Genomic DNA, 26,793 nt, shown 5'->3' on the forward strand with positions numbered 1-26,793 from the left:
AGTGAAATGGACAAGAGAGTTTCCAGAGGTGAAATGGACAAGAGAGGATGCAGAGGTGAAATGGATGAGAGGGGCTACAGAAGTGAAATTGACAGGCCTTGGCACCAGCTTTTATATGGGAGGGAGTGAGACAGAGGAAGGATTCTAAGATAACTCCTAGGTTGGGAGCCTGTGGGACTGAGAGGATGTGTTGTCCTCTACAGTAATAGGTAAGGTAGGAGGTGAGGAAGGTTTAAGGGGAAGGAAAATTAATTCTGTTTTGGACACCATCATGGATCACGGATTTAAAGTTGGAAGGCACCTTTGGGGCTGTCTAGATCAACCCCTCATTTTATAGATGAGGAAATTGAGGTCCAAGGAAGTGAAGCAATTTACCCAAGGTCAAAGGAGTAGTAAGCACCATAGGGTTACAGACTAAATATCCTCTATGGTTCCTTCTGGTTTTAAATCTATGATCCTGTAAATGGACAGTACCCTAAAAGGTTTGGAAGGGTCATTATGAGGAATGAGATAATGATTTGATAAAGGTAAAGCAGAAAGATTGATGAGAAGTAGTGATAGCCCAGCTAAGATGATGTACTTTGAATGTCTAATGGGTGGCCATTTGGGATCCACAACGATGGTCGTCTTTTCTCTTGACCCAACTACAGAAGACCAGGAAAAGAAGGACTGTATATGTACCATGAAGTATGGACTCTACTAGAGACCCATGAAGCCAATGCTCCAGGCAAAGGGAAATCAGCCTTTGAGGCTTTGGGGTTTTTTTTTCTCAATTAGGTGAGGTGGGGAAAGAACAGCAGGGTCCTGGCCCTTTTGGGAAAGATTTGGACACCCTATAAGACACTAAAGAAAAAGGGAGATGAAAGAGAATGGTAGTACTAAAGTGGGAGAACCTGGGAGACGGAGAAGAAGACCTATAGGGATAAGGAGGAAGGAGGCTAAGAAGGAAGGAAAGCCTAAGAAGGTGGCTCAGTCAAGAAGTCAGCAGAGGGCAAAGGCTAAAGGTAAAACTGGGTGGTATTAGAATATGGAGGGAACATCCAAGATGAAGATCTGAGGACCAAGTAGTTAGAGCTTCAGGGAAAAGGAATGTCATTGTCAGGCAGTAAGCAGTAAGCAGAACAGGTCAGAAAGAAGCCAACATAAAGGAGAAAAGAGCCCAGTAACAGGAAACACCCCTCCAAAAGTTAGGAGATGGAGGAGTGGGGAGGTGGCAAGAGAAATCAATTCCCTTCCCTTCCCACAAGATTGTACTACATGATCTCTGAAGTCCCTCTCAGTTCTGACATTCTACGTGCCAAAACCCCTTCTAAGAACCTCTTGACTCTGACATTCTCTGTTCTAAAGGACCACCTGGTTCTAATTCTGTATTGGAAGGATCCTCCTAGCTCTGATATTCTATATTTTAAGGCCCCTTCCATTTCTAATATTTTATGTTCTAAGTTCCATTCTAGCTCATATTCATAGTCTAGAACATATTCTATATTCTAAAGTTCTCTAAATGTTATTTGTGAGGAGGGAGAGAGAGAGAGAGACAGAGAAAGAGAGACAGACAGAGAGAGAGAGAGACAGAGAGAGACAGAGACAGAAATAGAGAAACACACACACACAGATATCCATTAATTTGGGAATGGCTAAACAAATTGTGGTAACTGAATGTCATAGAATATTACTTCACTATAAGAAATGAATATGAAGAATTTAGGGAAGACTTGTAAGAACGGGATACAAAATGAAATAAGCAAAACTTGAGGAATATTTAAATGATGCCCACAAGGATGTAAAAGAAAACAACTAGGAAGGCTTCAGAAGTCTGATCAAGATGAGGAGGGGAGGTGTGCCTCCAGCCTCCCAGCAGACAGAGATGACCAATACAAATGCAAGACACTGTCAGACAAGGTCAATATGTTGACTTTATTGTACTTCTTTGTCCAACAGAGGGTTCTAGTGGGAGTCTGGGGAGAATCATTAGGAAGTGATTGTGGTTTTTTTTTCAAAGATCATCAATAAAGCATCAACCAAATGGGGAGTAGGGAGGGAAAACCAGGAGAGGAAGAACGGGGACTCAAAGAGATGAGGGTAGTTGAGAGGTTTAGAGCTCCTCAAAGTCTTCTTTGGTTTTGTTAATTAACCCTCATTAACCTCCTCCACCCCACAGGGTTCTGACTCCGAGCCTTTGGGCGGCCAATTAAGACTGAGATTAGCTGGACTGCATTGTTTGGGGTTTTGTTCAGTCTCAGGTTCTCTCTTTATTGCCATGACAAGGCTGGGGAGCTTGGCCAAGCATGGAAGGGAAGGGCAGGGAAGAAGGAAGGCCTTGGCAGGAGGGGGAACCGGGCAAGCTGGAATCATCCCAAATGAATCAGGGGTCATGAGGTGGCTTCCTTGACCCATCTCCCATCTGAGACTGCTTGACCAACTTGCTAGGGCTCCTTTTAGACACCTCGGGGTAGAGGAGACATAGGGGGAGGGGAGATATTTTACTGCCTCATGCTACGTCTGAGGAGGGTCAAAGTGGGAAGTTGGTCCCTTTAAGAAGAAGATATTCCAGGTTCAAGCCATCAGGCAATTAGCTACCGAAACACAAATATTTCTCCAAACCAAGTCCCATTGGCTTCTTTGGGGTAATTAATCATTCCCATGAGGTCACCCCCATGACACCCCATTAACTCTCTCCATGAGCCTGGGAGGTTGGCAAAGTCAGGTGACTGGCAAGTGGTGTCCCCAGGGGTCATACCACCCCCTCATGAACCTGGCTAGTCAGCAGCAGCAGTTAGCATCCAGGGCTGCTGAGAAATACTTGCCAAGCCTGGGGGATGCCAAGGTCCTTGCCTCTAAGACACACTTCCCAAGGAAGTGAGAGAAAGAGCTTCTGGAGAGATGAACCAGCCCAGCTGCTGCCTCTGGCCAGTATGGCCCCCTCAACCAGCATGGCCCCCTCAAGCAGTATGGTCAATTGGGAGAAGGATGGGATTTACTGTCAGGGCACATGAGGCAGAATTCCCAGCTCTGCTACCTACTAATTGTATCCCCTTAGATAAGTTACTTTACACCTCTGGGCCTCAGTTCCCTCCTTTGTAAAATAAAAGGGCTAGACCATATGATTCTTTCCACAGAACATCATTCCATGCTCTACCTCCACCACCCAGATCACTCCCTACTAGGAGGTTCTTCCTTGAGTCTAACCTCGATTTCTCTAGCTTAGAGATAGGAAACAGCTGTCATGGCCTTTCTGATGATGATTTTTCTTATCCCAGGCCTCCCCAACCAGGGCTGTAAAAGGAGTCCTCACCAAGATCCAGACATTCATAGGATCACCAGACTTATAACTTGAAGGAGGCCATCTAGTTTCATTGTCTCCTTTTAGAGGTGAGGACAAAAAGGCAGAGCAATGATAAGAGACTTGCCCAAGGTCGCCAATAGTCTTGGGAACCTGTGCCTCTGGCTCAAATCCCAACTGCCCTTCCACTAAGCACTCTGAATCCTCTCCCTGCCAAATTAACCAACAATAGAGCCAGATCAGGCCAAGAGCAGCCGTGCCTCTCTTTCTGAATTCTAGTTCTGAAGGGTACCTTACAGTACTTGGAGATCCCAAAAGAGCCTGCCCTTCTAGGGCAGAACCTCTCCCCCTTTCCTCTTAGAGGTATAGAAAGGAGGCACAGGGGCATCAGACACGGGATCCTACTAAGAGAAGCAACATGGAGTGACAGAGGGGAAGGAGTGACGGACCTGGAGTCAGAAAGACTTGGATACTAGCTGTGTGACCCTGGGCAAGTCACTTATATATCTCATGCCTCAGCTTCTTTATCTGTATAATGGGGACATCCCTTCCTTTACAGGGGAGGTGGGAAGCTCAAATGGGATCATGTCTGTCAGGTGCTTTGCAAACATTTCCAAGGGCCACCTCAATGTAAACCTTGATAATTATTCCAGAGGTTTGGGTTCAAGTCATATACTGTGGGTATTCCTGGTGCAGGGGATGGGCGCTTTCCAGAAGGAGGGGGACATAGCTGAGGGTACCTTGTGGCTTCCAAAGGTCCACAGCCTTTGGCATAGAAACAGGAGGAGGAAATGGCCGGCAATGAGAGTACTGGCCTCCATTGCTCTAAGGCTGTAAAGATGACAAAGCACTTTTCTTAGGAAACTGAGGCCAGCCAGGCAATTTCATAGATGGGATCATAGAGGTCTTAAGAGACGAAGTGACATAGGGTGGGTCATTGCCAAGGGGGGGATTCCAGTCCAGACCGTCCTGACTTCAACTCCAAGGTGCTTGCCACCACACCAGTCATGGGAGGCCACCACCTTTGGGACGTTGGGACCTTTCCTGAAGGGGCTCTTTTCTTCTTCCTTATCTATCGTCCATTCCTACCCCAGGTGGATGCTAGTTGCCTTAAGACTGAACTTTATGAATGATACCATTGCCCTTTCTTCCCCTCCCACCTCAGAGCTGGATTGGGATCACAGAGCTAGAAGGTGTCTTTAGTCCAAACCCCTGACGTTACAGATGAGGAAACTGAGGCACAGAGAGGTTATGTGATTGGCCCAGGGTCACATGGGTAATAAGGGGCAGAGCTGAGATGTGAACTCCAAATTCGGCCCTCTTTCCACTATACAACACTGATTCTTGTCAAGGGGACTTAGAGCTCTCGTAGACTTGGGGCTTTCCTTGTACAGATGATGAAACTGAGGCACAGAGAATGTAAAATGACTTGCTGAAGATTACACAGGTACTGAGTGGCAGACCCAAGTTTTGAACCCAGGTCCTCTGCCTCCAAACCCAGCACCGTTTTCATTATTCCAAAGAGGAAGAAACAACATCTAGTGTCATCCCGTCTCAGAATCCAAAGGATTGTCAGAGGTATTCTAAGCCAACCTTTGACCCAGCACGTCCAGTATGCCCTCTGTGGCATCCCTAGCAAGGGCCAGCTAGCCCCAGGAGATAAGAAGAGCTAAATGTTTGCAGGATACTGTCATGCCAACAATTCATTGCAGTAGATAGTGTATTATTCTTCCCATTTCACAGATGAGAAAATCGAGGCTCAGCACAGTGGAAGGGTTTGCCCATAGTTTCACAACTAGCAAGTCTGCCTTGAACTCAAATCCTCTCACTCCAGATCTGCATTTAAATTTATGGAGGAACTTAAAAAAGTTTCCTATCAGGTGGTCTTGAACTAGGAACAGGGTCATGAGAGGTCCTGGAAAAGCCAGATTGTGACTCAGTGACAGTGTGCTCACTCCTCACCCCCAAAATTCACAGCCTGTAAACTGAGGAGCGCAGACCCAGGTAATCTTCTCCAGAAACAGACAGGGCTAGGTTCCCTTCTCAGGTCAAGCTTCCTCACTCTGGACCCACCTGACCCCACAAAGTAACAATCTCTCTACCACCAGGACCACCTGAGTACCCCTGAGGTTCTGGTGTGGCAAAGAACCAGAGGGTCCTAGATAATCAGAACTGGAGGGGTACTCAGCATACAGAATTTCAGAGACGGAAGTGGTCCTTAGAACACAGAATGTCAGACCTGAAGGGATCTTAGAACACACAGGATGTCAGGGCTACAAGGAACCTTAGAACACAGGATGTTAGATCTAGAAAAGGCATTAGGATATAGAACATCAGAGCTGGGAGGGTCTTTAGAACAGAGAATGTCAGAGCTAGAAGAAACCTTAGAACAGAAAATGTCAGAGCTAGGAGGGGTCTTGAAACCCAGACTGGCAGAGCTGGGAGGGTCTTTAGAACACAGAATGTTAAAGCTGGGAGGGGTCTAAGAACACAGGATAGAGCTAGGAGGGTCTTTAGAACAGAGAATGTCAGAGCTAGAAGTCACCTTAGAACACAGACTGTCTGAGCTAAGATGACCTTTAGAATACAGGCTATCAGAGCTAGGAGGATCTTTAGAACACAGAATGTCAAAGCTGTTGGGGGTAGGGTAGAAACCATCTAGTCCAATTTCCTCTTATAGGAGGAAACAGAGTCCCAAAGAAGAGAAATAACTTTCAAAAACTGAACACAGCTGGTCAGTGGCAGAACTGAAACAAGATCTCTAGACTCCCAAAGGAAGAGGCTAAACCAGAGACCAAGAGAGCTCAGGTTTATCCAAGTACTGAAAGAGAGGGATCTGATGGCTTCTTCTACCCACATCGTCCTTCCTCTCCCCTGAATTTCCAATCACTTTAGCTCCTTTTCTCCCAATAAGCTTTTTATCCCAAGCCCCTGGAAGCTTGGACATTGGCGAGGGGGTCATGCAGGGTTCCCTCCCTCCCAAGCTCCCAGTTCCCTGCCCATGGTCCAAACGATGACGTTCCTAGTTTTGGACTCGCCCCACACATGCCCCTACCCCAAGCCATGCTCTTCAATTTATTTTCCTGAGGCGAGATTCCCCATCTGAAACAGCTGGCAGAGTTAGTGCCTCCCTGGCGCAGCTGCCCACTCCGCCTTCTATACTGTCAAAACACCTCGTGTTTTTGGCAGTGATCCAGTAACGTTTCCAGTGGGACAGGTTCACCTGACTGGCAGCAACCTGTAGAGTGCTTCCCCAGACATCGCCCCCCTGCCGAGAGCCTGGTGCAAATCCTCACTCACACCCTCAGTTCCTGGAAGGCGGAGAGCCATCATGAGATGAAAAGAAACAGGCTCGGAAATTCCAGGCCCTTACCGGTAGATGTCAAGTGCGGTCTCAGTACCCACCACACAGACAGCGTGGGTGGGCTTCTGCAGGGACAGCCGAATTGCTCTCTGCTGGGCCATGCTGACAACCTCAGCACAGAAGGGTGTGGGTGCCTCCTCCCTCCGGAGCCGGTCCCCGGTCCTCCAGGCTCCGGCAGGTGAGGCACACTGAACAACGAAAGAATGGGAGAGCAGGAACAAAGATTGATGGTTTACCCTCCTCCGCCTGCCTTTTAATTTCACCCTGTGACCTGATTAGCTACAGCCCTTGTCCCCACCTCCTGGCTCCATGCCTAGGGTTCCATTATTAGGTCCTAAGATGCTGTCAATCTAACAGCTGAGAGACAATCAGGTGGAGAAGCTACTTGAGGGAATTGGGGGGCCCACGGCTTAGAACAGCTATTGGACCCAGGGCAAGCAGAAGGATGGGGTGTACAGGTCTTTGAGACCTCCTACAGGTATGAGGAAAGGGGAATCACATAGGTTTCATACCTGGGAGGGACCTCAGAGTTCATCTTATCAAAGTCCTTCATTTTACAGATAGAGAGACTGAGGCCGGGGGAGGATCAATGACTGACCTATCTTCACATGGTTCTAATAAGGAGATTTGAACTCAGCTCCTCTGACGCTAGAAACAGTGCTCTTCCCACTACACCTGCTGCCTATGGAAACCTCAATGGCATAACCAGCTTCTGCTTGGACTATTCCACACACACCCCCTCCCCACACCCTGCCAACACACACAATCAGGCTGGCCCTCCAGCTTAGAGCCGGGGGCTGGGCATGCCTGGGGCCATCAAATCAGCAGTCTTAATGTTCCTTTGGTGGATGCTGGAGATGAGGGCCTCAGATCTTCTTTCATCAATCCCTGGGAAGGACCACAAAGGACTCTGGTAAAAGAGGTGGGAAAAGGAGATGAGGAAATGACAGGAAAAACCCAATTCTCCTGTTATTCCCTGGCCCCCCAATCAGCCAACTATTAAGAAACTATTAAGCGTTTCTTATATATCAGGCATAGTACTGAGTGCTAGAGACACAGAAAAGACAAAAAGTTTGCTCCTTGCCCTCAATGGGCTTACCTTCCAATGGGAGGAAATACTCCAATAACCGCATACATAGGGGATGCAGAGAGTAGATAGAAGGCAATCTCAAAGCGCCGTGTATATGTATATTGATGGGGGAGCTGGCTGCAAGGACGAGAAAAGGCCTCCTGCAGAAGGTGGGATTTGAGCTGGGCGTTTAAGGAAGCCCAGAGGCAAGAGCAGCTTTATACTCAGAAAATTCCGGACCTGCCAGGTACCTTGGTCTGCTCTGTAAAAGCTCTGTTTGTTCATCCTTGCCCGCAGAGAGCTTCCAGTCTGAAGGGAGAGAAGATACGGTTTTTGCCCTTAGGTAGCATCTGCTTTGAGGAGACAGCGCAATCCTGCCCCCGGGATCTCTCCAGGGGAACCTGCGGCCTCAAGGCCACATGTGGTCTTCTAGGTCCTCGGGTACCCCCTCTGGACGGAGTCCAAGATTTACGGAACAAATTCTTTTATTAAGGGTATTTGTCCTATGAAGTTTGGATTCATCCAAAGGGACGAATTTGAGGACCTAGAGGGCCACATGTGGCCTCAGGGCTGCATGTTTCCCACCCCTGGAGACTGCCTTCCATCTGTCAATCGTCTGCTATTTATCCCAGATACAGCTTGCTCTGTATATATTTGTTTGCATGTCCTCTTCCCTATTCTTTGAGATCTGGGACTGTCTTTTGCCTTTTTTTTATCTCTAGCACTTAACACAGTGCCTGGCACATACTAGGGGCTTAATAAATATTGATTGATGAATATACTTAATCACCTGTACTTATCTCCCCTCCTCCCAAACAAAGGCAAAAATAAAATTTACATGTAAAAAAAAAAAGGAAGATGCTACTTTATTATCCCTACTTTCTAGATGAAGAAACTGAGGCAGACAGAGGTGAAGTGACTTGACCAGGGTCACATAGCTAGTAAGTGTCCGAAGTCAGATTTGAATTCACATCTTCCTGACTCCAGATCCAACATTGTGCCACCCAGCTGCCTCTGTATGTTGTTTTGAGGTTTACCAAGTGTGTTATCCTCAGTTTCCTCATCTGTAAAATGGGGTTAGTAATAGTATCACCCTCATAGAGTTGCTATGAGGATAAAGGGAGAGAGTAGGCATAAAGCTCTTAGCAAACCTTAAAGCAACATGATTCCTAGTTTTATTAACCTAACAACCCTGGGAGGTGAACTCTACCATTGTTCTGCCCACTTTCCAAATAATGAAACAGGTTTATAGGGGTTAAGTGACTTGCCCATGGATATTCAGCTGTGCACTTCAAACCCAGGTTTCTCTTCACTCCAGACCCAGCATTCTTTCCAGGCCTCTAATGGTGGGAGAACTCTAAGAACTCAGAGTTCTTGTCTCAGGGAGCTCTTACTCTGAGTGGAGAGTCAGAGCTCTACCCTTGGGAACCCCTAGTAGGGGTAAGGGGAGAGGACGAAAGGGGAAGAAGAGAAAGTCACCCACTAAAAAGAAGTTAAGAGCACTTGCTTTTAAGACAGAAAAGAAATGGCGTCCAAAGCATGCTTGGTATTGGTTTCGCATTGAGCTGGAGCCATGATGGAGTAGTCTTTGACAGCAGGGAGAGGCTAGCCTGGGAGACTGAGAGGGATGCAGGAGGTGTCCCAGTCAGCCCACCTGTTCCTGTGGAAGCAGCAGGTCAAACAGACGGGTAAATGGCCTGAACCAGCCAGAGTTGAGAGGCAGCCTGGGCTGGGGGAAAGCACAGTAGACTGTGGGACAGGGGACCCTGGTTTAGTCTCCAGCCCTAGGACTAATTTGCTAAGCAGTCTTGAGCAAATTGCTTTTTGATTTGACTGAGCTCAAAGGCTGTCTTTCGACTTTTTTGTAGCCCCAGCATTTAGCACAGCACCTAGAACATAGTAGGTGAGTAATAAATTTTTATTGACTGACTGACTTCCTCTAAACCTCAGTTCCCTCTCATATAAAATGACAGGGGGAAGGGAGAGGAGAGATCTCTGATCTCTAAGGTCCCACCCTGACATTCCGTGTTCTAGAACTTCCTTCAGCTCTTATATTCTATCTTTTAAGGTTCTTTCCAGATCTCACATTCCAGTTTGTTCTAAAGGCCCTCTCACTTTGACATTCTGTGGTCGAAGGGTCCTCCCAGCTCTGACATCCTGTGTTCTAAGGGTCCTCCCAGCTCTGACATTCTGTGTTCTAAGAGCCCTCCCAGCTCTGATATTCCATGTTCTAAGGTCCCTCCCAACTCTGGCATTCTGTGATCTAAAGCCCTTCTCAGGTTTTGAAATTCTGTGTTCTAAGGTCAGTCCCTAGCCTCACATTCTATGTTCTCAGGTCTCTTGCAGCTCCAATATTCAAAGGAGCTTTAACAACAGGAATTCTCTATATTGATGAAATCTCAGGTCTAGCCTGGGGGAAAAATGTCCCTTCCAGTTCTGACATTTTCTGTTCTAATGTTTTGTGTTCTGAGTCCCCTTCCAGTTCTAACACCCCAGAATTCTGTGAATTAGACATTGGACACTGAATGTGGTTATTCCAGTAGTGGTGGTCCCTAGTTTTCTATAGCTCCAATCTCCTAAAAACTTGAATCTCTCTCCTTCTCATCAGTACCCACATCCATCCTGAACTCATCAGCCTCTCCCCCTGACCCTGGGCTGGAGATCATAGCTGTCAGGGACCAGGAGCAGAGGACAGGTCCATTCTTGGTAGAAGAGAGACTGGTCAGGCAAAGAGGCCATGAGTCTCCCAACCTCCTCAGAAACCCAAACCTTCCATCCTTTTCCCCTCATCACCACCCTTCCCCAACCCCCACTGTCCCAGGGAGGAAGGAACATGAGTGGGGAAGGGGCTAATGAGGAAGGCAAACAGAGGGCCTTTGACTCAGCCTGAGCGAGGGAGAAAGATTCATTGCAATGATTGCCCAGTCTGCCCAGGTCAGCCGTGGCCCTAATAACAGGAAGCCACATGTGCCAATGGCTCATTGGTAGAAAAGAAATGAAGCTCAGACCCCACTGGTCCATGCCAGTAATTACCCAGGGGACAAGAAGGCTAAGGGATGGGGCTGATGCGGGAATGATGGGTGGAGGGGAGTGGAACAGAGTGTGCCCAAGGCTCACATCAGAATTCTCTCCACCCGGGGCTATCTGGTTCTCTCTTTGGCCAACATCTCCCACTACAGTCAGAGCCATTTCCATTTATCCTGATCCATATCTGGCCACTGGACTCAGGTGGCTCCAGAGGAGAAAGTGAGGCTGGTGACTTTGCACAGCCCTGCCTCACTTCAATCCAATTCACCTGCAAGTCATAAATCACCTTCTCAAGGTCATGGTCCTCTTTAAGAATGAAGGACAAACAATATTTAGTCCTCTACTGACTTCTTGGGGAGACCCTTAACCTCTTCTTTTTTTTTTTAAGCAATTGGGGTTAAGTGACTTGCCCAGGGTCACACAGCTAGTAAGTGTCAAGTGTTTGGTCTGAGGCCAAATTTGAACTCAGGTCCTCCTGACTTCAGGGTTGGTGCTCTATCCACTGCGCCACCTAACTGCCCCTAGCCTCTTCTTTATAGGAGTCCAAATGGTGCAGTGGAAGGAATGTTTGATTTGGAGTCAGAAGACCTGGGTTTGGATCCTGGCCCTGCCATTTCCTAGTTCTATAACTTTGAGCAAGTGCCTACCAGATGGGGCCTCAGTTTCCTCTTCTTTAAAATGGGTTTGAACTAGAGGCCTTCTAGGTATCTTAATCTTAATCTTAGGTAATCTAGGGTATTTTAGCTAGAGCCTTGGACTTAGAGTTAGGAAGCCCTGGGTTAGGAAGCCCTCTCAGATACTTACTAGCTATATGACCTTGGACAAGTTCATAGAATCATAAATGGAGAGCTGGAAGGGACCTAGAGATCCCTCATTTTACAGAAGAGAAAATTGAGGCACAGAGGATGTAAATGACTTGACTAGGGTCACACAGCTAGTGTCTGAGGTGAGATTTGAACCCAAGTCTTCCAATTCCTAGTTTCTCCCCATCATATCACTCACACTGTGTAACATTGGGTCAGTCACTTAACAAAGGGGGCAGGACTTGATCTGATGGTCAAATGGAAGAATGGCTGCTCCAAAGTCTTTCACAGTATTGTTGGAAATATCCTGTTCTTCAGATGAACATTAGAAACCATGAGCAGAAGGAAAGGATGGAGGAGAACCTGCTCCTGATCCCCTCCTCCAGGAAGCCCTTCCTGATTTCTACTCATAAGTAACGTCTCCCTCCTCAAATTTTCCTACATCATCTTGTATTATCTGGGTCTCTCAATCAGTGAGTCAATAAACATTTATTAAGTGCCTACTGTGTGCCAGCTTCTGTTCTAAGCACTGGGAGACTCCAAGAAAAGCAAAAAAAAAAAAAAAAGCAATCCCTGCCTTCAACTAACTCTCAATATAATTAAGGAGACAACATGAAAACAACCATGTACAACAAGCTACATACAAGATAGGCTGGAGATAAGCAACAGAGTGAAGGCAGTAGCATTGAGGGGGATCAGGAAAGGCTTCTTATAAAAGGTGGGATTTTAGGGGCAGCTAGGTGGCACAGTGGATAGAGCACCGGCCCTGGAGTCAGGAGAACCTGAGTTCAAATCTGACCTCAGACACTGACACTTACTAGCTGTGTGACCCTGGGCAAGTCACTTAACCCCATTGCCTAGCCCCCCCAAAAAAATAATGTAAAAGGTGGGATTTTAACTGAGACTTGAAGAAAACCAGGGAAACCAGTCGACAGAAATGAGGAGAGAGAGCCTTCCAAACATGGTAGACAGCGAGTCAAAATGCCTACAGTTGGAAGATGGACTGTCTTGTTTGAGGAACAGAAAGAAGGGTAGTGTTTTACTGAATTAAAGGGTGTGTTACGGTACCAACAATATTGTAAGGATGACCAACTGGGAAAGGCTTAGCTACTCTGATCAAGATAATGATCTAAGACAGTTCCGAAGGTCCCATGAAGAAAGATGCTCTCCACCTCTAGAGGGAACTGATGAACTCTGAGTGCAGATGGAAGCATACTTTTAAATTTTTCTTTATTTTTATTGTTTTGTTTTGTTTGTGTTTTCTTTTGCAACATGACTAATGTGGTTTTTTAAATTTTTTTTTATTTTTTCAACGTGGCTAACATGGAAATATGTTTTAAATAATCTCATATGTATAACTGAAATTAAATTGTTTCCCTTTTCAAGGATGGAGGGAGAAGATTTGAAACTCAGAATTAAAAAAAAAAGATTGTTAAATTTTTTTACAAATAATTGGGAAATATTTAACAAAATAAATAAAAAAAATTTTTGAAAGGTTTGTTGGGGGCAGAGCCAAGATTGTGGAGAAAAGGCGGAGACTAGCCTGAGTTCTCCCCAAAACCCCTCCAAAGAACTTTAAATAATGTCTCAAAATAAATTCTGGAGTAGCAAAATCCACAAAACAATGAGGTGAAACAATTTTCCAGCCCAAGACAACTTAGAAGGTCAGCAGGAAAAGTGTGTCAAACTGAGGTGAGAGTGGAGCACAGCAAACCACCAGCAAACCACCAGTAAACCTTGGCGGGAATGGGGAGGGGGCATGACTGAATCAGTGGTAGCAATGGTGGTTTCCAGACTTCTTGGCCCACAGATGGTAAGGGGGTCAGGCAACTGGTCAGAAGATTACAGGGGTCCCTTTGCTGGCATTGGGGGCAAGACTCTGTTGCATTGCCCATACTTGGGCACTCTGAGTCACAGTTTTGGTCTCAGTCCCAAGGCAAGGAAGAGCACTAACACACCAGAGCTTGCGGCCACAGTGGAGCAGGGACCATCATGACAGTTCCAGAGCAGAAAAGAGTGCTTGTAGTCACAGCCACAGTCCAGTCCAGAAAAGTGGTAAACACACCTCTTCCTAGATCATCCCACCTTGAAAGAATCAAAAACTTACAGGTCCCCAGAATTACCTCTAAAAACAGATGCACAAAAGCCGTAAAGCTTGGGACAGCACCTCCTTCATTCTGGATGCAGAGCCCCACTTTAGCATAGAGTTAAAAGTCAAGAAATCAGCTGGAAAATGAGCAAACAGCAGAAAAAGATCTTAACTATAGAAAGTTATTATGGTGACAGGGAAGATCAAAACACAAACTCAGAAGACAAAAAAGTAAAAACTGCTATATCCAGAGCCTCAAAGAAAATTCGAATTGGCCCCAGATCATGGAAGAGCTTTAAAAAAGATTTTTAAAATCAAGTAAGGTTGGTAGAGGAAAAAGGATGAAGAGAAATGAGAGTGATGCAAAAAAAAAAAATCTTGAAAAAAGAATCAACAGCTTGGTAAAGGAGGCACAAAAAAAGACTGAAGAAAGTAACACCTTAAAAACCAGAATAGGCCAAATGGTAAAAGGAGCATAAAAGTCCAATGAAGAGAAGAATGCCTTGAAAAAGAGTTTGTTATATGTGTGGGGGTGGAGGGTGGGGCATAAAGTATAAGAATTTTGGAAAAGTGGGAGAGGGGCAAATTATGATCTTGAACACCAAACTTTTAAGGAATTTTGACATTCAGTTAATGATAGGGAAAACATATAGACAATCTAGTGATGTTTTGGCTTCCTCCAAATATTGGAAGGATCATGAGATCATAGGTTTAAAACTGAAAGGGTCAAACCCTCTTATTTGACAGATGAGGAAACTGAGGTACAGAGAGGTTGAGTGACATGCCCAGGATCACACAACTTATGAGTACATGAGATGGGATCTGAACTCAGATCTTCCTGATTACAAATCCAGTGCCTAATCACTGTCTTACACTGCCTCTCAATTACCTCAGTTTTCTAATCTATGAAATGGGAATAGCAATAGTACCTACCATACAGAATTGTTGTGAGGATCAAATGAGATAAATCCATGAAGTATTTCACAAACCTTGAAACACTATAGAAAAGTGAATTATTATTATTATTATTATTATTATTATTATCACTAGTATCATTATCTTTGACATCTGAATGTCGAGACCTTGCTATGATCATCAGCAGTATTTAATTACAGATGTGCGTGGCGTTGGTCTGGGCTCTATACCAAGCCCATTGGACAAGTGTTCTCTGTCTTCCAAGGGTTTGCCATCAAAGACAGTCAGACCAGCTGACTGTGACCAAAGGATAAAGGTGGGGCTGCATATTACTGGGGCTAAGGTGATGTGATGGAAAAAGGACTAGGAGTCAGGAGACCTGGTTTCCACTCTAGACCTTGTTATTAGACCTTGGGCAAGTACCTTCCCCTCTCTGGGCCTCAGATTTTTTCTGTCAAATGAAGGGGTTGGATGCTCTAAATTCTCCTTCCAAATCTAAAATTCTATGACTATAGAGATGATGTCTGTACCATGAGACTGGAAACTCCCTGAGGGCAGACACTATGGCTCCCCTCTCAGGCTGGAATGATGGCAAAGAGATAACACAGAGAAGGCAGAACTACTCAACTTTGTTTTGTTTTATTTTGTTTTGTTTTACTGATGTTTTCTCTGCCAACGAAAATGATCTTTGAACTGGAAAAGACAAAACAAAAATGTCTAGTTGGATGTTGAAACCCAAGTAGGGTTAGTAAGAGAGCAATTAGCATCCATTGATCAGTTCAAGTCATCCAGATAAAATAAATCCCAGGTAACTAAAAGAATTGGCCCACATCATTGCAGGCAAACCGTCATACCAGCGGCTCCCCCAAACTAGACATCTTCCACTTCTCTGCCTTTACATGGGCAGTCCCCCATGCCTGGAACGCCCTCCCTCCTGACTTACTCTTTTTTGAGACCTTTTGGGCTCAGCTGAGGTATTAACTCTTATTCAAAGCCTTTCCAGATCTTCCAGTTGGTAGTTTTCTCTTCTGTCCTCAATCATCTGGTATTTATTTATCTGTGCCCATGGTATATCTGCTTAAAAGAATATAAACTCATTGTGAGGGCAGAGTTTGTTTGGACTTTTCTTTTAAAAATCAACAAGATTTTTAAGCATTTACTATATGCCAGGTAGTCGGCTAAGCTCTGGGGATACAAAAAAGGGAGAAAGCACAAAAACAGTCCCTGCCCTCAAGAATATTCCATGTTAACAAGGAGAAAACTGGAAATGAACCCTGTATACTAGAAGGAAAGGAATCATGTTCTTAGTAAAGGTTGCTGACTTGAATTGAATGTGGTTTCTGATACACTTTTAAATATTTTGAAAGTTCATAGAATATCCCCAATTTATAGATAGTGAATGGAAATCTATAAGACCAAAAGCCATTCCACAATAGATCCCAGGATAGGAACAAACAGTCCTCAAGAGAAGAATTGCACATTATTAACAATCATATGAAAGAAACCTCCAAATCACTAATAATAAGAGAATTATCCATTAAAACAAGCTTAAGGTTTCACCTCACATCCCTTGAATTGGTGAAGATGATAAGAGAAGGGAATAATCAATGTTGCAGGGATTGTGGAAAGTTAGATACGCAAAAGCATTGTTGGTGGAGTTGTGAATTAGTACAACAATTCTGCAAAGCAGTTTGGAATAATGCAAATGAAGCGGCTCAAATGTCCATACCTTTCAACCCAGGGATTCCACTAAAGGGCAGGTACCCCAAGGAGATCACTGATTAAAAAAAAAAAAAAAGAAGAAAGGCTCTCTATACACCAAAATATTTATGGTAGCATTTTTTTTTTTTGTGATATCAAAAGACTGGAAATAAAATAGACATCCATGAATTGGAGAATGGGTAAACAAACTGTGGTACATGGGTGTAATGGAGTATACTGGAGCTAGATCAAATTATGTTAAAGTTTTCAGTGTGGGTATTTACACTTCAGGAATTGGCAAATGTGCAGTGAGAAGGAAGAAAAGGGGGAAAAGCTTTCACAAAGCACCTACTATGCACCAGGCACTATGCTAATGGCTTTCCAAATATTGTCTCACAATCATCCCAACAACCTCGCAATGTAGTTTCTGTTATTATCCCCATTTTACAGTTGAAGAAACTGAGGCAAACAGGGGTAAGTGACTTGTCCAAGGTCACACACCTAGTAAATGTACTGAGGCTGGATTTGAACTCAGATCTTCCTGACTCCAGGCTTAATGTACTATCCATTTTGCCAGAAAGATTTATCTATTATATTTATTTATTGTTATTATTTTTTTAATTATTTTCTTGATTGTCTAAACTTACGAAAGAGTTGGGAAAATGGTATTATGATTAAACCAAAAAGTGCTTTGGGGGTTACTTTTTCAGAAAGATGGTTGTTAAATACTTACCAGCATACCCCTTGGTGTAATGGAATATTACTGTGCTGTAAGAAATGATAAATACAGAATATGATGATAAATAGAGTATTTATCTGTATTTATTCATATGTATGGTAAATACAGAGAAGTATAGAAAGATTTAGAAGAAACAATGTGAAGTAAGCAACATTCACGGTAACTGCAAGAACAGTGACCATAAAACAATCAAAACAAATGTTGCACAATTATAAGAAACATGTTTGGTCCTAAAGAAGAGACATGAGAAGGCACTTGCCTACTCCCTTTTCTTGAAACACATATAGCTCACACCAGTATGAGTATTCTGTATTTTCTAATATACTGATGGGTTTTGCTGATTTTTTTTCTCTTCTTCCTCTTTTTCTATTAAAAAAACAATCTTTGCCATAAAGGATGACTCTCTGGGAGGAGGAGAAATACAGGTAGAAATTTAGGTGATTGAAAAAAAAGGATATTGATAAGAAATTATTTTTGGAAAAATTTATGGATAACAGGAGAGGTGCCACAAGATTGAAGAAAGGCAAATATTAGTTGACTTCACAAAAAAAAGGAAAGATCAGAGCAAACTGTAAACCAGTGAGTTTGCCTTCAGTTCCTTGCAAAACTGCAAAACATATTATTAAAGGGATCATTCACAATCATCTGGAAAAGGAAATGATGATCACAAAGACCCGACTCAGCTTCATAGGGAACAAGAAGTCATACCTCATTAATCTTATTTCAGTTTTTGACAGGGTTACTCAACTGGTCGATCAGGAGAATTCTGCAAAGAGAATTTACATAGATTTTACCAAAGCATTTGACAGAGTCTTTCATGCTGTCTTTCTGGACAAGATGGAAAACCGTGAGCCAGACAATAGAGCGGTTTGGGAGATTTGAAACCGACTGAATGACTGGATCAATGAAATGGGTGGCAGAGTGCAAAGAGCACCAGGGCTAAAGTCGGGAAGACTCATCTTCCTGAGTTCAAATCTGGTGTTAGACACTTACTAGCTGTGTGACCCTGGGCAAGTCTCTTCAGCCTGTTTGTCTCAATTTCTTTGTCTGGAGAAGGAAATAGCAAACCTCTCTATTATTTTTGCCAAGAAAACTCTAAATGGGGTCACAAAGAGTCAGAAAAGACTGAACAACAATAACAATAAACAGATCTAATATGATAAATGTTAATAAAAATAATACAAAAATTTACACATCTGTTCAAGAAATCAACTACATAGGGCAAAATGGAGTAAATGTGACTATAAGCTCATCTGAAAGGCAAACAGTATGAGTCAGAAGTATGATATGGCAGCCACAAGAGCTAATGTTAGCTAAGACTACATTGTGGGAGGTTTAGTGTCCAAAAGACAGAGAGAGACAGAGAGAGAGAGAGACAGAGAGAGAGAGAGACAGAGACAGAGAGACAGAGACAGAGGGACAGAGACAGAGAGAGAGACAGAGACAGAGACAGAGAGAGAGACAGAGACAGAGAGAGAGAGGAGGGGAGAGGGAGAGAGAGAGAGAGAGAGAGAGAGAGAGATGCTCACTTCTCTTTACTCTGCCTTGGTCTCCAGGCCAGCCCCAGGTTTGGAAGGCCATTGATAAGCAGGAGAACATGCAGAGAGAAGTAAGCATGTTGGTGAAAGGCCTTGAGACCACACCACATGTGGATCCAGCGAAGGGATAAGAAATCTTTAGCCAGGAAACAAGAAGTGAAAGTGGAAGAGGAAGGAACACAACAGTGAACGGGAATATCTGAAGAGCTATCATGTGAAATAAGAGGCAGGTTTAATCTGCTCAGTGCTGAAGATAGCATTGGGAGCAACAAGAAGAAATTTAAGAGGCAGATATAGGCTTTGTATGCACAAAAACTTCCAAAGATTTAGAGAAACCCCAAACTGGGCAGGCAACTTGGAGAAGTAGCTGGCTTCTGTCCCTGGAGATCTATGGGTGGAGGATAACTGGGGATACAATGTGGTGAGGAAGATTCTTGGTCCACTGAATGTCTCTTCTAACTCTGAGATGCTGTAATTCTATCACTGGGATCTCCCACTTGGGTAAAACAGCAGCTCCTCCATAAAGCGAGAAACTCCCTGATGGTAAGCAATATGTCTTTCCTCTAAAATTAGAGGCTTCTTGAGTTCAGGGACTGTCTTCTCCACATGACTAGGGAAACTTTCAGGGCCTGGCTTCTCCTCTAAGACTTGAAGGTCCCTGATGGTAGAGACCATCTCTCACCTCTTAGCTTGTGAGCTTGCTGAAAACATGAACTGTCTTCCTCATTCAGCTTGGAACTCCCTAAGGGGAGGGAGACATATTGACTGGGATTTCCTTGAGGGGAAAGACCCATCTTCCTGAGTTCAAATCTGGCCTCAGATACATACTGTGTGACCCTGGGCAAATCACTTAACCCTGCTTGCCTCAGTTTCCTCATCTGTAAAATGAGCTGGAGAAGGAAATGGCAAACCACTCTGGTGTCTTTGCCAAGAAAACCCCAACTGAAATGATTCAACAATGATAAATGCTTCCTTTCTTATGTGGTACAGTGGATAAAGTGCCAGGCCTGAAGTCAGGAATTCTTATTTTCCTGAGTTCAAATCTGGCCTCAGACACTTACTAGCTGTGTGACTCTGTCACTTTATCCTGTATGCTTCAGTTTCCTCATCTGTAAAATGAGCTGGAGAAGGAAATGGCAAACCATTCTAGTATCTTTGCCAAGAAAATCCCAAATGGGGTCATGAAGAGTCATACATGACTAATAACAACTTCCCAATAGGGTTCCTTGAGTCTGGGAATCATGTCTTACCCCATCAGACTGGAAGATTCCTGAGGGCAGTGACTCCCCTCTCCCTTTCCTACCCCATTCTAGCTTCCTAGACCCAGAAATGATTTTAGAGACCATCTAATTCAACCTTTTCATTTTACAGATGAGAAAACTGTGCCTTAAGTTCAAGCCCTGGTTAGAGACATGACCAGAGCCAGGGCTAATGCTTATTTTCCTGGTCTCCTATCAGGCATTCTTCCAGATTGAGGTTTGGGAGTGCGTCTCTATAATCAGAGACTTTTCTTCTAATCAGGGACTTTTCCCAAGATGTAGCCTGCGTCTCCTCAATCAGAGTGAAAGTTCATAGGATAATAAATTTAGAGATGGAAAGCACCTCAAAGGTCATCTAGTCCAACCTCTTAATTTTATACGTAAGGAAACTGAGGTTCAGAGAGATGATATGACAATCACACTGAATTCCAATGTTTGTGAGCTTTCACTTTAGGAAGGAGGTAAGGCACAAGCCCACGTAAGCACACGAAAGTTTCCAATACAAAGTACAAAGTAAGAACAAAATTAATGCATGAACAAAGTACTCAAAGAATGCACAGAAGGGAGAGGCACCTGGTGGCTGGGAGGAGGAGGCTGAGGATGGCTTCCTGGAGAAGGTAATTTGCAACCATGAGCTCGCTTGATCTTGGTGGGGGAATCAGGGTGGGACAGAAAAGGAGACAGATCAAAGTTAACCTCAGCTGCACTGAGAGTATCCTGGGTGTGGTGTGGGGTGGGAGGGATAGGAGTAAGGGGTGGCAACCCACAACAGGAAGCTCATTCCAACCCATGACTTTGGGTTGAAAGGGAGATTTGGGGTTAGATTTGGTAACTTCAAAACAATTCTGAATTTTGAAGTCAGAATCATGGATTAGTTTCCAGGGCCTGGGATTTAATACCTGCGTGACTTTGGGCAAAATCTAAACTGAATCTGGCCAGGAACTGGGGTGGAGCCCAGGGAAAGCAGTGTGGTGTTACGAAAAGAGGACTGGACTGGGTGGAGAACTAGGTTCCAACCCAAGTTGTGCCTTTTCACTGGACCTGTGACCTTGAGGAAGTCACTTCTCTTTTCTGGGCCTCAGTTTCCTGATTTGTAAAATGAGGGGGTTGACAATTCCAGTGATGAAATGTGCCATCCTCCTCCAGATAGAGAGTAGGACTAGGTGCTGGGCTGAAGGGGTAGGACTGAAGAGGGGACAGAGACACAAAAGAACAGACAATAGTTTAGCCTTCAGAGATCTTTGGGGTCCCTCCCAAATGTGACGTTTTGAGCTCTCAGCCCTTTTCCAGCACTGGTAGCCTATGCTATAAGATCTCTTCCAGCTCTAACATTCTATGTCTTAAGGATCCATCTACTCCTCACATTGTAAGTCTAAGTCTAAATTCTCTCAAAATTCAAACACTGTATCCTAAGGTTCCTTCCAGCTGACACTATCTGATCTAAGTTCAGATTGAAGGATGTTTTCTTTCCTTCCTTCCTTCTTCTCTCCCTTCCTTCCTTACTTCCTCTCTCCCTTCCTTCTTTCATTCTTTCTTTCCTTCCTTCCCTTTTTTCTCTCTTTTCCTCCTTCCCTTCTTCCCCTCCTTCCTTCTTTCCTTCCTTTCTTCCTTCTTTCTTTCCTCCCTTCCTTCCTTTTCTTTCTTCCTCCCTTCCTCCTTCCCTCTCTTCCTTTTTCCCCCCTCCCTTCTTTCCTTCTTTCCTTCCTTCCATGATAGCAAGCTATCGTGGATTCTGGATAATGGACAATACTCTGGCACTTCCCCAGTCAACAATGGAGTGAAGCAGGGCTGTGTGTTTGCTCCCATGCCTTTTAGCGTGATGTTTTCAGCAATGTTGTTAAATGCCTTTAATGAGGATGAAAATGGCATTAAGGTCAGTTACCTCACTGATGGTAAATTATTTAACTTGAAAAGACTATGAGCCTACACTAAAGTGGAGGGAGAGTTGGTGCATGACTTTTTGTTCTCAGATGATTGTGCACTCAATGCAGCCTCTGGGGCTAAGGTACAACAGAGTATGGATCCTTCCTTCCTTCCTTTTTCATGATTTTTTAAAAAATATAACCAATGTGGGAGTTAGTTCTGCACAACTGCTTGTGTTAATTTTGATCTGACAATTAACGCCAAGAAAACAGAGGTGCTCCACCAGCCAGAACCACACCATCCATATGTGGAACCATCAGTTACAGCAAAAGGAGGAATTTTGAATGCTGTGGCTAAGTTCACTTGCCTTGGTAGTGTACTTTCCAGGGATGTAGACATTGATAATGAGGTTGATGCATGCATTGCCAGAGCTAGCTCAGTATTTGAGAGGCTTTGAAGGAAAAGTGTGGGAGAAAAGAGGTATTAGACTGACTACCAAACTAAACGTCTACAGAGCCATTGTGCTGACCTCATTGTTGTATGACTGTGAAATCTAGATAGTATACTAGCTCCATGCCAGGAAAATGAATCATTTCCATTTGAATTGTCTTAGGAAGATTCTGAAGATCACCTGGCAAGATAAGGTACCAGACACTGAGGTTCTTTCTTGAGCTCAACTGCCAAGCATTCAAAGTCTACTGAAGAGAGCACAGCCCTGATGGGCTGGCCATGTTGTTTGAATGTCAAGCATACATTTGCCTAAAAGACTATTTTACAGAGAATTTAAACAAGGCAAGTGCTCATGCAAAGATCAGAGGAGGTGACAGTCTCCAAGCCTCTCTGAAGAACTTTGGAACCCGTTGTGAAAGATGGGAAATACTAGCACAGGACCACCCAGCATGGTGTGCCCACATCAAAGAAGGAATTGTACACTATGAGCAAAGAACTGAAGTTAATGTGAGATGTGCAAATTTAAAGACATCTCCATTCCAAATGTTCATATGGACTATTTGTATCTGACCTGTGGTAGAACCTTCTGAGCTTATATTAGTCTGATCAGCACAGTCAGATAAACTGTACATTGACCCCAACATAGTGACATCATTTTGGTCCTCTTTGAGAACAGACAACTTTTCTTCCTTCCTTCCATCCTTCCATCCTTCCTTCCTTCTTTCCTTCCCTCCCTCCCTCCTACCTCCCTTTCTTCTTCCTTCCCTCCTTCCTTTTTTCCTTCCCTCCTTCCTTCTTTCTTTCCCTCCTTCCTTCCTTTTTTATGATTTTTTAAAATATAACCAATATGAGAGTTTGTTCTGCACAACTATACGTATTTGTAAGGGATTTAGTTTTTCTTGCTTTCTCAATAGGTAGGAGAGGGAAAGAGGAGGAAAGGAGACAATTTGAAACTAAAAATAAAATGAAGCTTATTTTTTTTAAATGAGGGGGGTTGAATTCTAAGTTCTCCTCCAGCCCGTTCTGGACTTTCAGATCCCTCCCATCTCTAAATCCTCTGAACTGAAAAAACCCAACCCCTTCCTGTAAAGCCCCTCCCACCACTTCAGTGCCCAGAAATGTGTAACTGTCCAGTCACCTGGAGAATGAGGTTAGGAAAATGAGGAGCGATGGCACCTTCACCAGATTTGTGGCAGGTAGATTAAAGAGCTTTGTAATCCTCTGATCTACGCTGTTCAGGCTGTTGAAATCATCTAGGCAGCAATTAGTCCTTGCCTGTTGGGAGCTGCCGCATATTCTGGGTCTGTTGTCATCCTGCCCACAACACCTTGCCCTCCAGCCCCACAGCTGACCTGGACACCTAGCTGATGTCCAAGACAGAGAGTCAAGTGGACTCAGGCCAGGCCCAGGTGCTTGGGGGTGGGGCTGGTGAGGGAAAGGAGACATTAAAAAAAAAGATATGATTTTAGCCTTCCAAGATCTCTGAAGTCCCTCTCAAGTCAGACATTCTGTGCCAAGCCCTTTTCCAGCTCTGACAATCTCTGTTATAAGGTCTCTTTCAGTTCTGAGTTTTATGTCTCAAGGACTCATCTATCTCTGACATTCTAAAGTATGTTCCTTCAAAATTCAAACCCCCTGTTCTAAGCTTCCTCCCAGCTCTGACATTGTCTGATCTAAGGGATCAGTTTGCATAGTTATCCTCTAAGGCCCTCCGACCTGTTATCACAGGAGTCCGTGTAGCTGGCTGTATTTCTTCCGAGGAAAAATGAGCATTGGTTCCCCAAAAAACAAAAAGAACCAGTCCCCATATTTCCTCTCCAAAACAGGCAAATCTTATCAGATAGGAGAATAGCTACAAGCACGCTCACCTCAAGCCTGATTACTCCCCTCATCGGCTCCCTAGCCTTCATCTGTTACTGGGAACCTGGCCAGCGGTGGAAACCAGTCTTGGCTTGCCCCTGCCTTCAACAGCTTTTCCCAAACCAGAGATTTTTACCTTTTCCCGTCACAGTCATCTTCCTCTGTTGTGCTAATCCTTGAAATCCAAGAAGACACAGAGAATAGAACCAGAAAGGAAAAGGGAAATAACCATTCGTATAGCAACTGTTCTATGTCAGGCATAGCACATTTACATACACATTTACAAATATTATACCATTTGATACTCACAATAACCCTGGGAAGTAAGTGCTATTACTATCCCCATTTTACTGTTGAGGAAACTGAGGCAAACAGAAGTTTAGGTGACTTGCCCAGGGTCACACAGCTATTAAGTGTCTGAACTCAGGTTTTCCCAACCCCAGGCCCAGCACTCTATCCACTGAACCACCAGCTACCTCTAACCAACTGTGAATTCAGGAAAGTTGTTACTCAAGGTCCCCCAACTTTATCCTCCTTTCAGGTGCCACCCTGAAGCCTAGTGCCTTCATATTACAATACTGCATTTTTTTAAAGAAGCTTTGGCTGGGAGGCCAAAAATCTAGATTTTTGTGCCAACTCCATCCCAAACTTTAGTGCTTAGGGGAAACTGCTTCCTTCTCTGGGCCCCAATTTTCCTCATCTGTCAAATGAAGGGGTTTCGGTTAGGTTATCTCAGAGATCCCTGATAGCTCTGGCATTCCATGTTCTAAACTTTCAGCTCTAACACGCCATGTTCTAGGATCCCTCCCAACTCGGATGTTCAATGTGCTAGAATCTTTCTAAGCTCTGTAGTCTGAGTGATGGTACCCCAGTGCAACCCCAGCATCACCACCAATTGGGATTGTACAGTGTGCTTTGTTATCATTTCTAGAATCTTTCATCTACCTTTTAGATGTGTCTGTGTATTTTGTGGTAGTAAAGAGAAAAACCCGAAGGGGAGAGCATCCCGGCTTTATGGCCATCTCTCCAAAAATGGCATGATTTTCCTGGTGAGGTACTGAGTTCCCTGATACTAAGGATGCCTAAATAGATGTGTCAGGGAGGCTACAAAGGGGATTCCTGAATAGAGAGGGAGGTTTAACTGGCAAACCTCAAACATGACCTGTAAGATGCCAGGAAAAATTGTCCTGTCCTTTCCAATTCTAGCTTTCTGCTTCCTAAAGTGGCAGACAGTTAATATGATGAACTGGCCTATAATGATGAGGTTCCACAGACCAGTGCACCAATGTCTTATCTCTGTTCCCAGAGGTAACTTGTGACAGCAGAAAGCATGCTATATTGGGAGCCAGGAGAGATCTGGATTCAGATTCTACCACCATGCGTTAGCTGTGTGACTATATATATATAATAGGCATATATACACACACTGGAGAAGGAAATGACAAACCACTCCAGTATCTCTGCCAAGAAAACCCCAAATGGGGTCATGAAGAGTTGGGACACAGCTGAATATGACTGAACAACAACATATTTACACATATTATACATATATAATATTATGTTGGGGTTTTCTTGGCAAAATATTATATATTATACACACACACATACACATTATACTACATGCATATACATATCTACATATTATGTACACATATGCGTACATATACATACATACATACATGTATAGAATTTCTATAAACTATCATTTCCAAATACGTAAAATGGGAATGATAGCACACTAATACATCACAAAATTACTGACAGAATCAAATGAGATAAAGGGCATAAAATGCTTAATAAACCTTAAAGTTCTGTATTTCTATTGCATTTTAAGTTTGTATAAACAATGCTTTACTCAAAGAGGTAACCTCAAAAGAGAGTTTCAGGTCCCACGATAGGCCAATGGGCACGAAAGCGTCTCGGTGGATTACTCTGAATCCCACCATTAAATCAGTCACTCACACCATCAGAGTCAAATATCTTATTGACCAATATCACAGGTACAAAGTCAGAAGTGAAATTTGAACCCAGGACTTCTGACTCCAGACCCACTATTCTTTCTACTGTATTACTCGTGCCACTTTCTCTTTGTCAATTATAATCACAGTTCCCAAGCCTACTAATAGCACAGTAGAATGTGAAGAGCTAGATTTGGAATCAGGAAGTGGGTTCAAAGCCCACCTCAGACTGTATGGCATGAATTTCTCTTAGCCTCATATCATCTGTAAAATGGGGATAATAATGTTTGTATTCCCTATTTCACCAAGTTGTTAAGAAGGAATTGTTTTGTAGGCTAGAAAAAAAGGTATAGAAATATGAACTATTCACCCCTTTGACCTCTCAAAACTTTGTAGTTGGCTATGACATGTTAGCTGTTTTGAGAATCACCTGATGAGACCAATGAAAATGGTGATTTTCATGATCAATGAAATGATGAGTCAATGAAATCAAATTATATTTCCACTGTGTCCAACTCTTGGTGACTCCATAAGATTGGAGGCCCTGAAATTCAGGACCCAAACTAACACTGGCAAGTCACTTGTTCTAGCTACCTCTACCCCACTCCCCATGAGAAATAAGCAAATAGAACCATAAAGTATTTAGGGAAGGGTAAAGGAAGGAATGTGTGTATTTACCAGACCTTTGATTTATAGACTGGGAGTTCCCAGTAAGGAAACTCCCTCGGTGCAGATCAGTACTTGCCCTATGGCTCAGAGAGTAGCCAGGGGCCACTGGGAAAGTAAGGGACTTGGGGCAGCTAGGTGGGGCAGTGGATAGAGCACCGGCCGTGGATTCAGGAAGACCTGAGTTCAAATCCAGCCTCAGACATAACACT

General features: G+C 43.9%; 1 protein-coding gene across 1 annotated transcript in view; it reads right to left on the reverse strand.

Moving 5' to 3' along the window:
* The window catches only part of PADI1 (peptidyl arginine deiminase 1), a 58,689-nt gene extending 51,854 nt beyond the window's left edge, over positions 1-6,835 (reverse strand). Inside the window, exon 1 of the mRNA XM_027842770.1 lies at positions 6,654-6,835. Coding sequence (XP_027698571.1) covers positions 6,654-6,745 — 92 coding nt within the window. The 5' untranslated portion in view covers positions 6,746-6,835. The remainder of the gene's footprint in view (positions 1-6,653) is intronic.
* Positions 6,836-26,793: the final 19,958 nt, after the last annotated feature.

The sequence above is a fragment of the Vombatus ursinus genome, unplaced genomic scaffold (genome assembly GCF_900497805.2).
Source record: "Vombatus ursinus unplaced genomic scaffold, bare-nosed wombat genome assembly UNPS02014884.1, whole genome shotgun sequence".
Lineage (NCBI taxonomy): Eukaryota > Metazoa > Chordata > Mammalia > Diprotodontia > Vombatidae > Vombatus > Vombatus ursinus.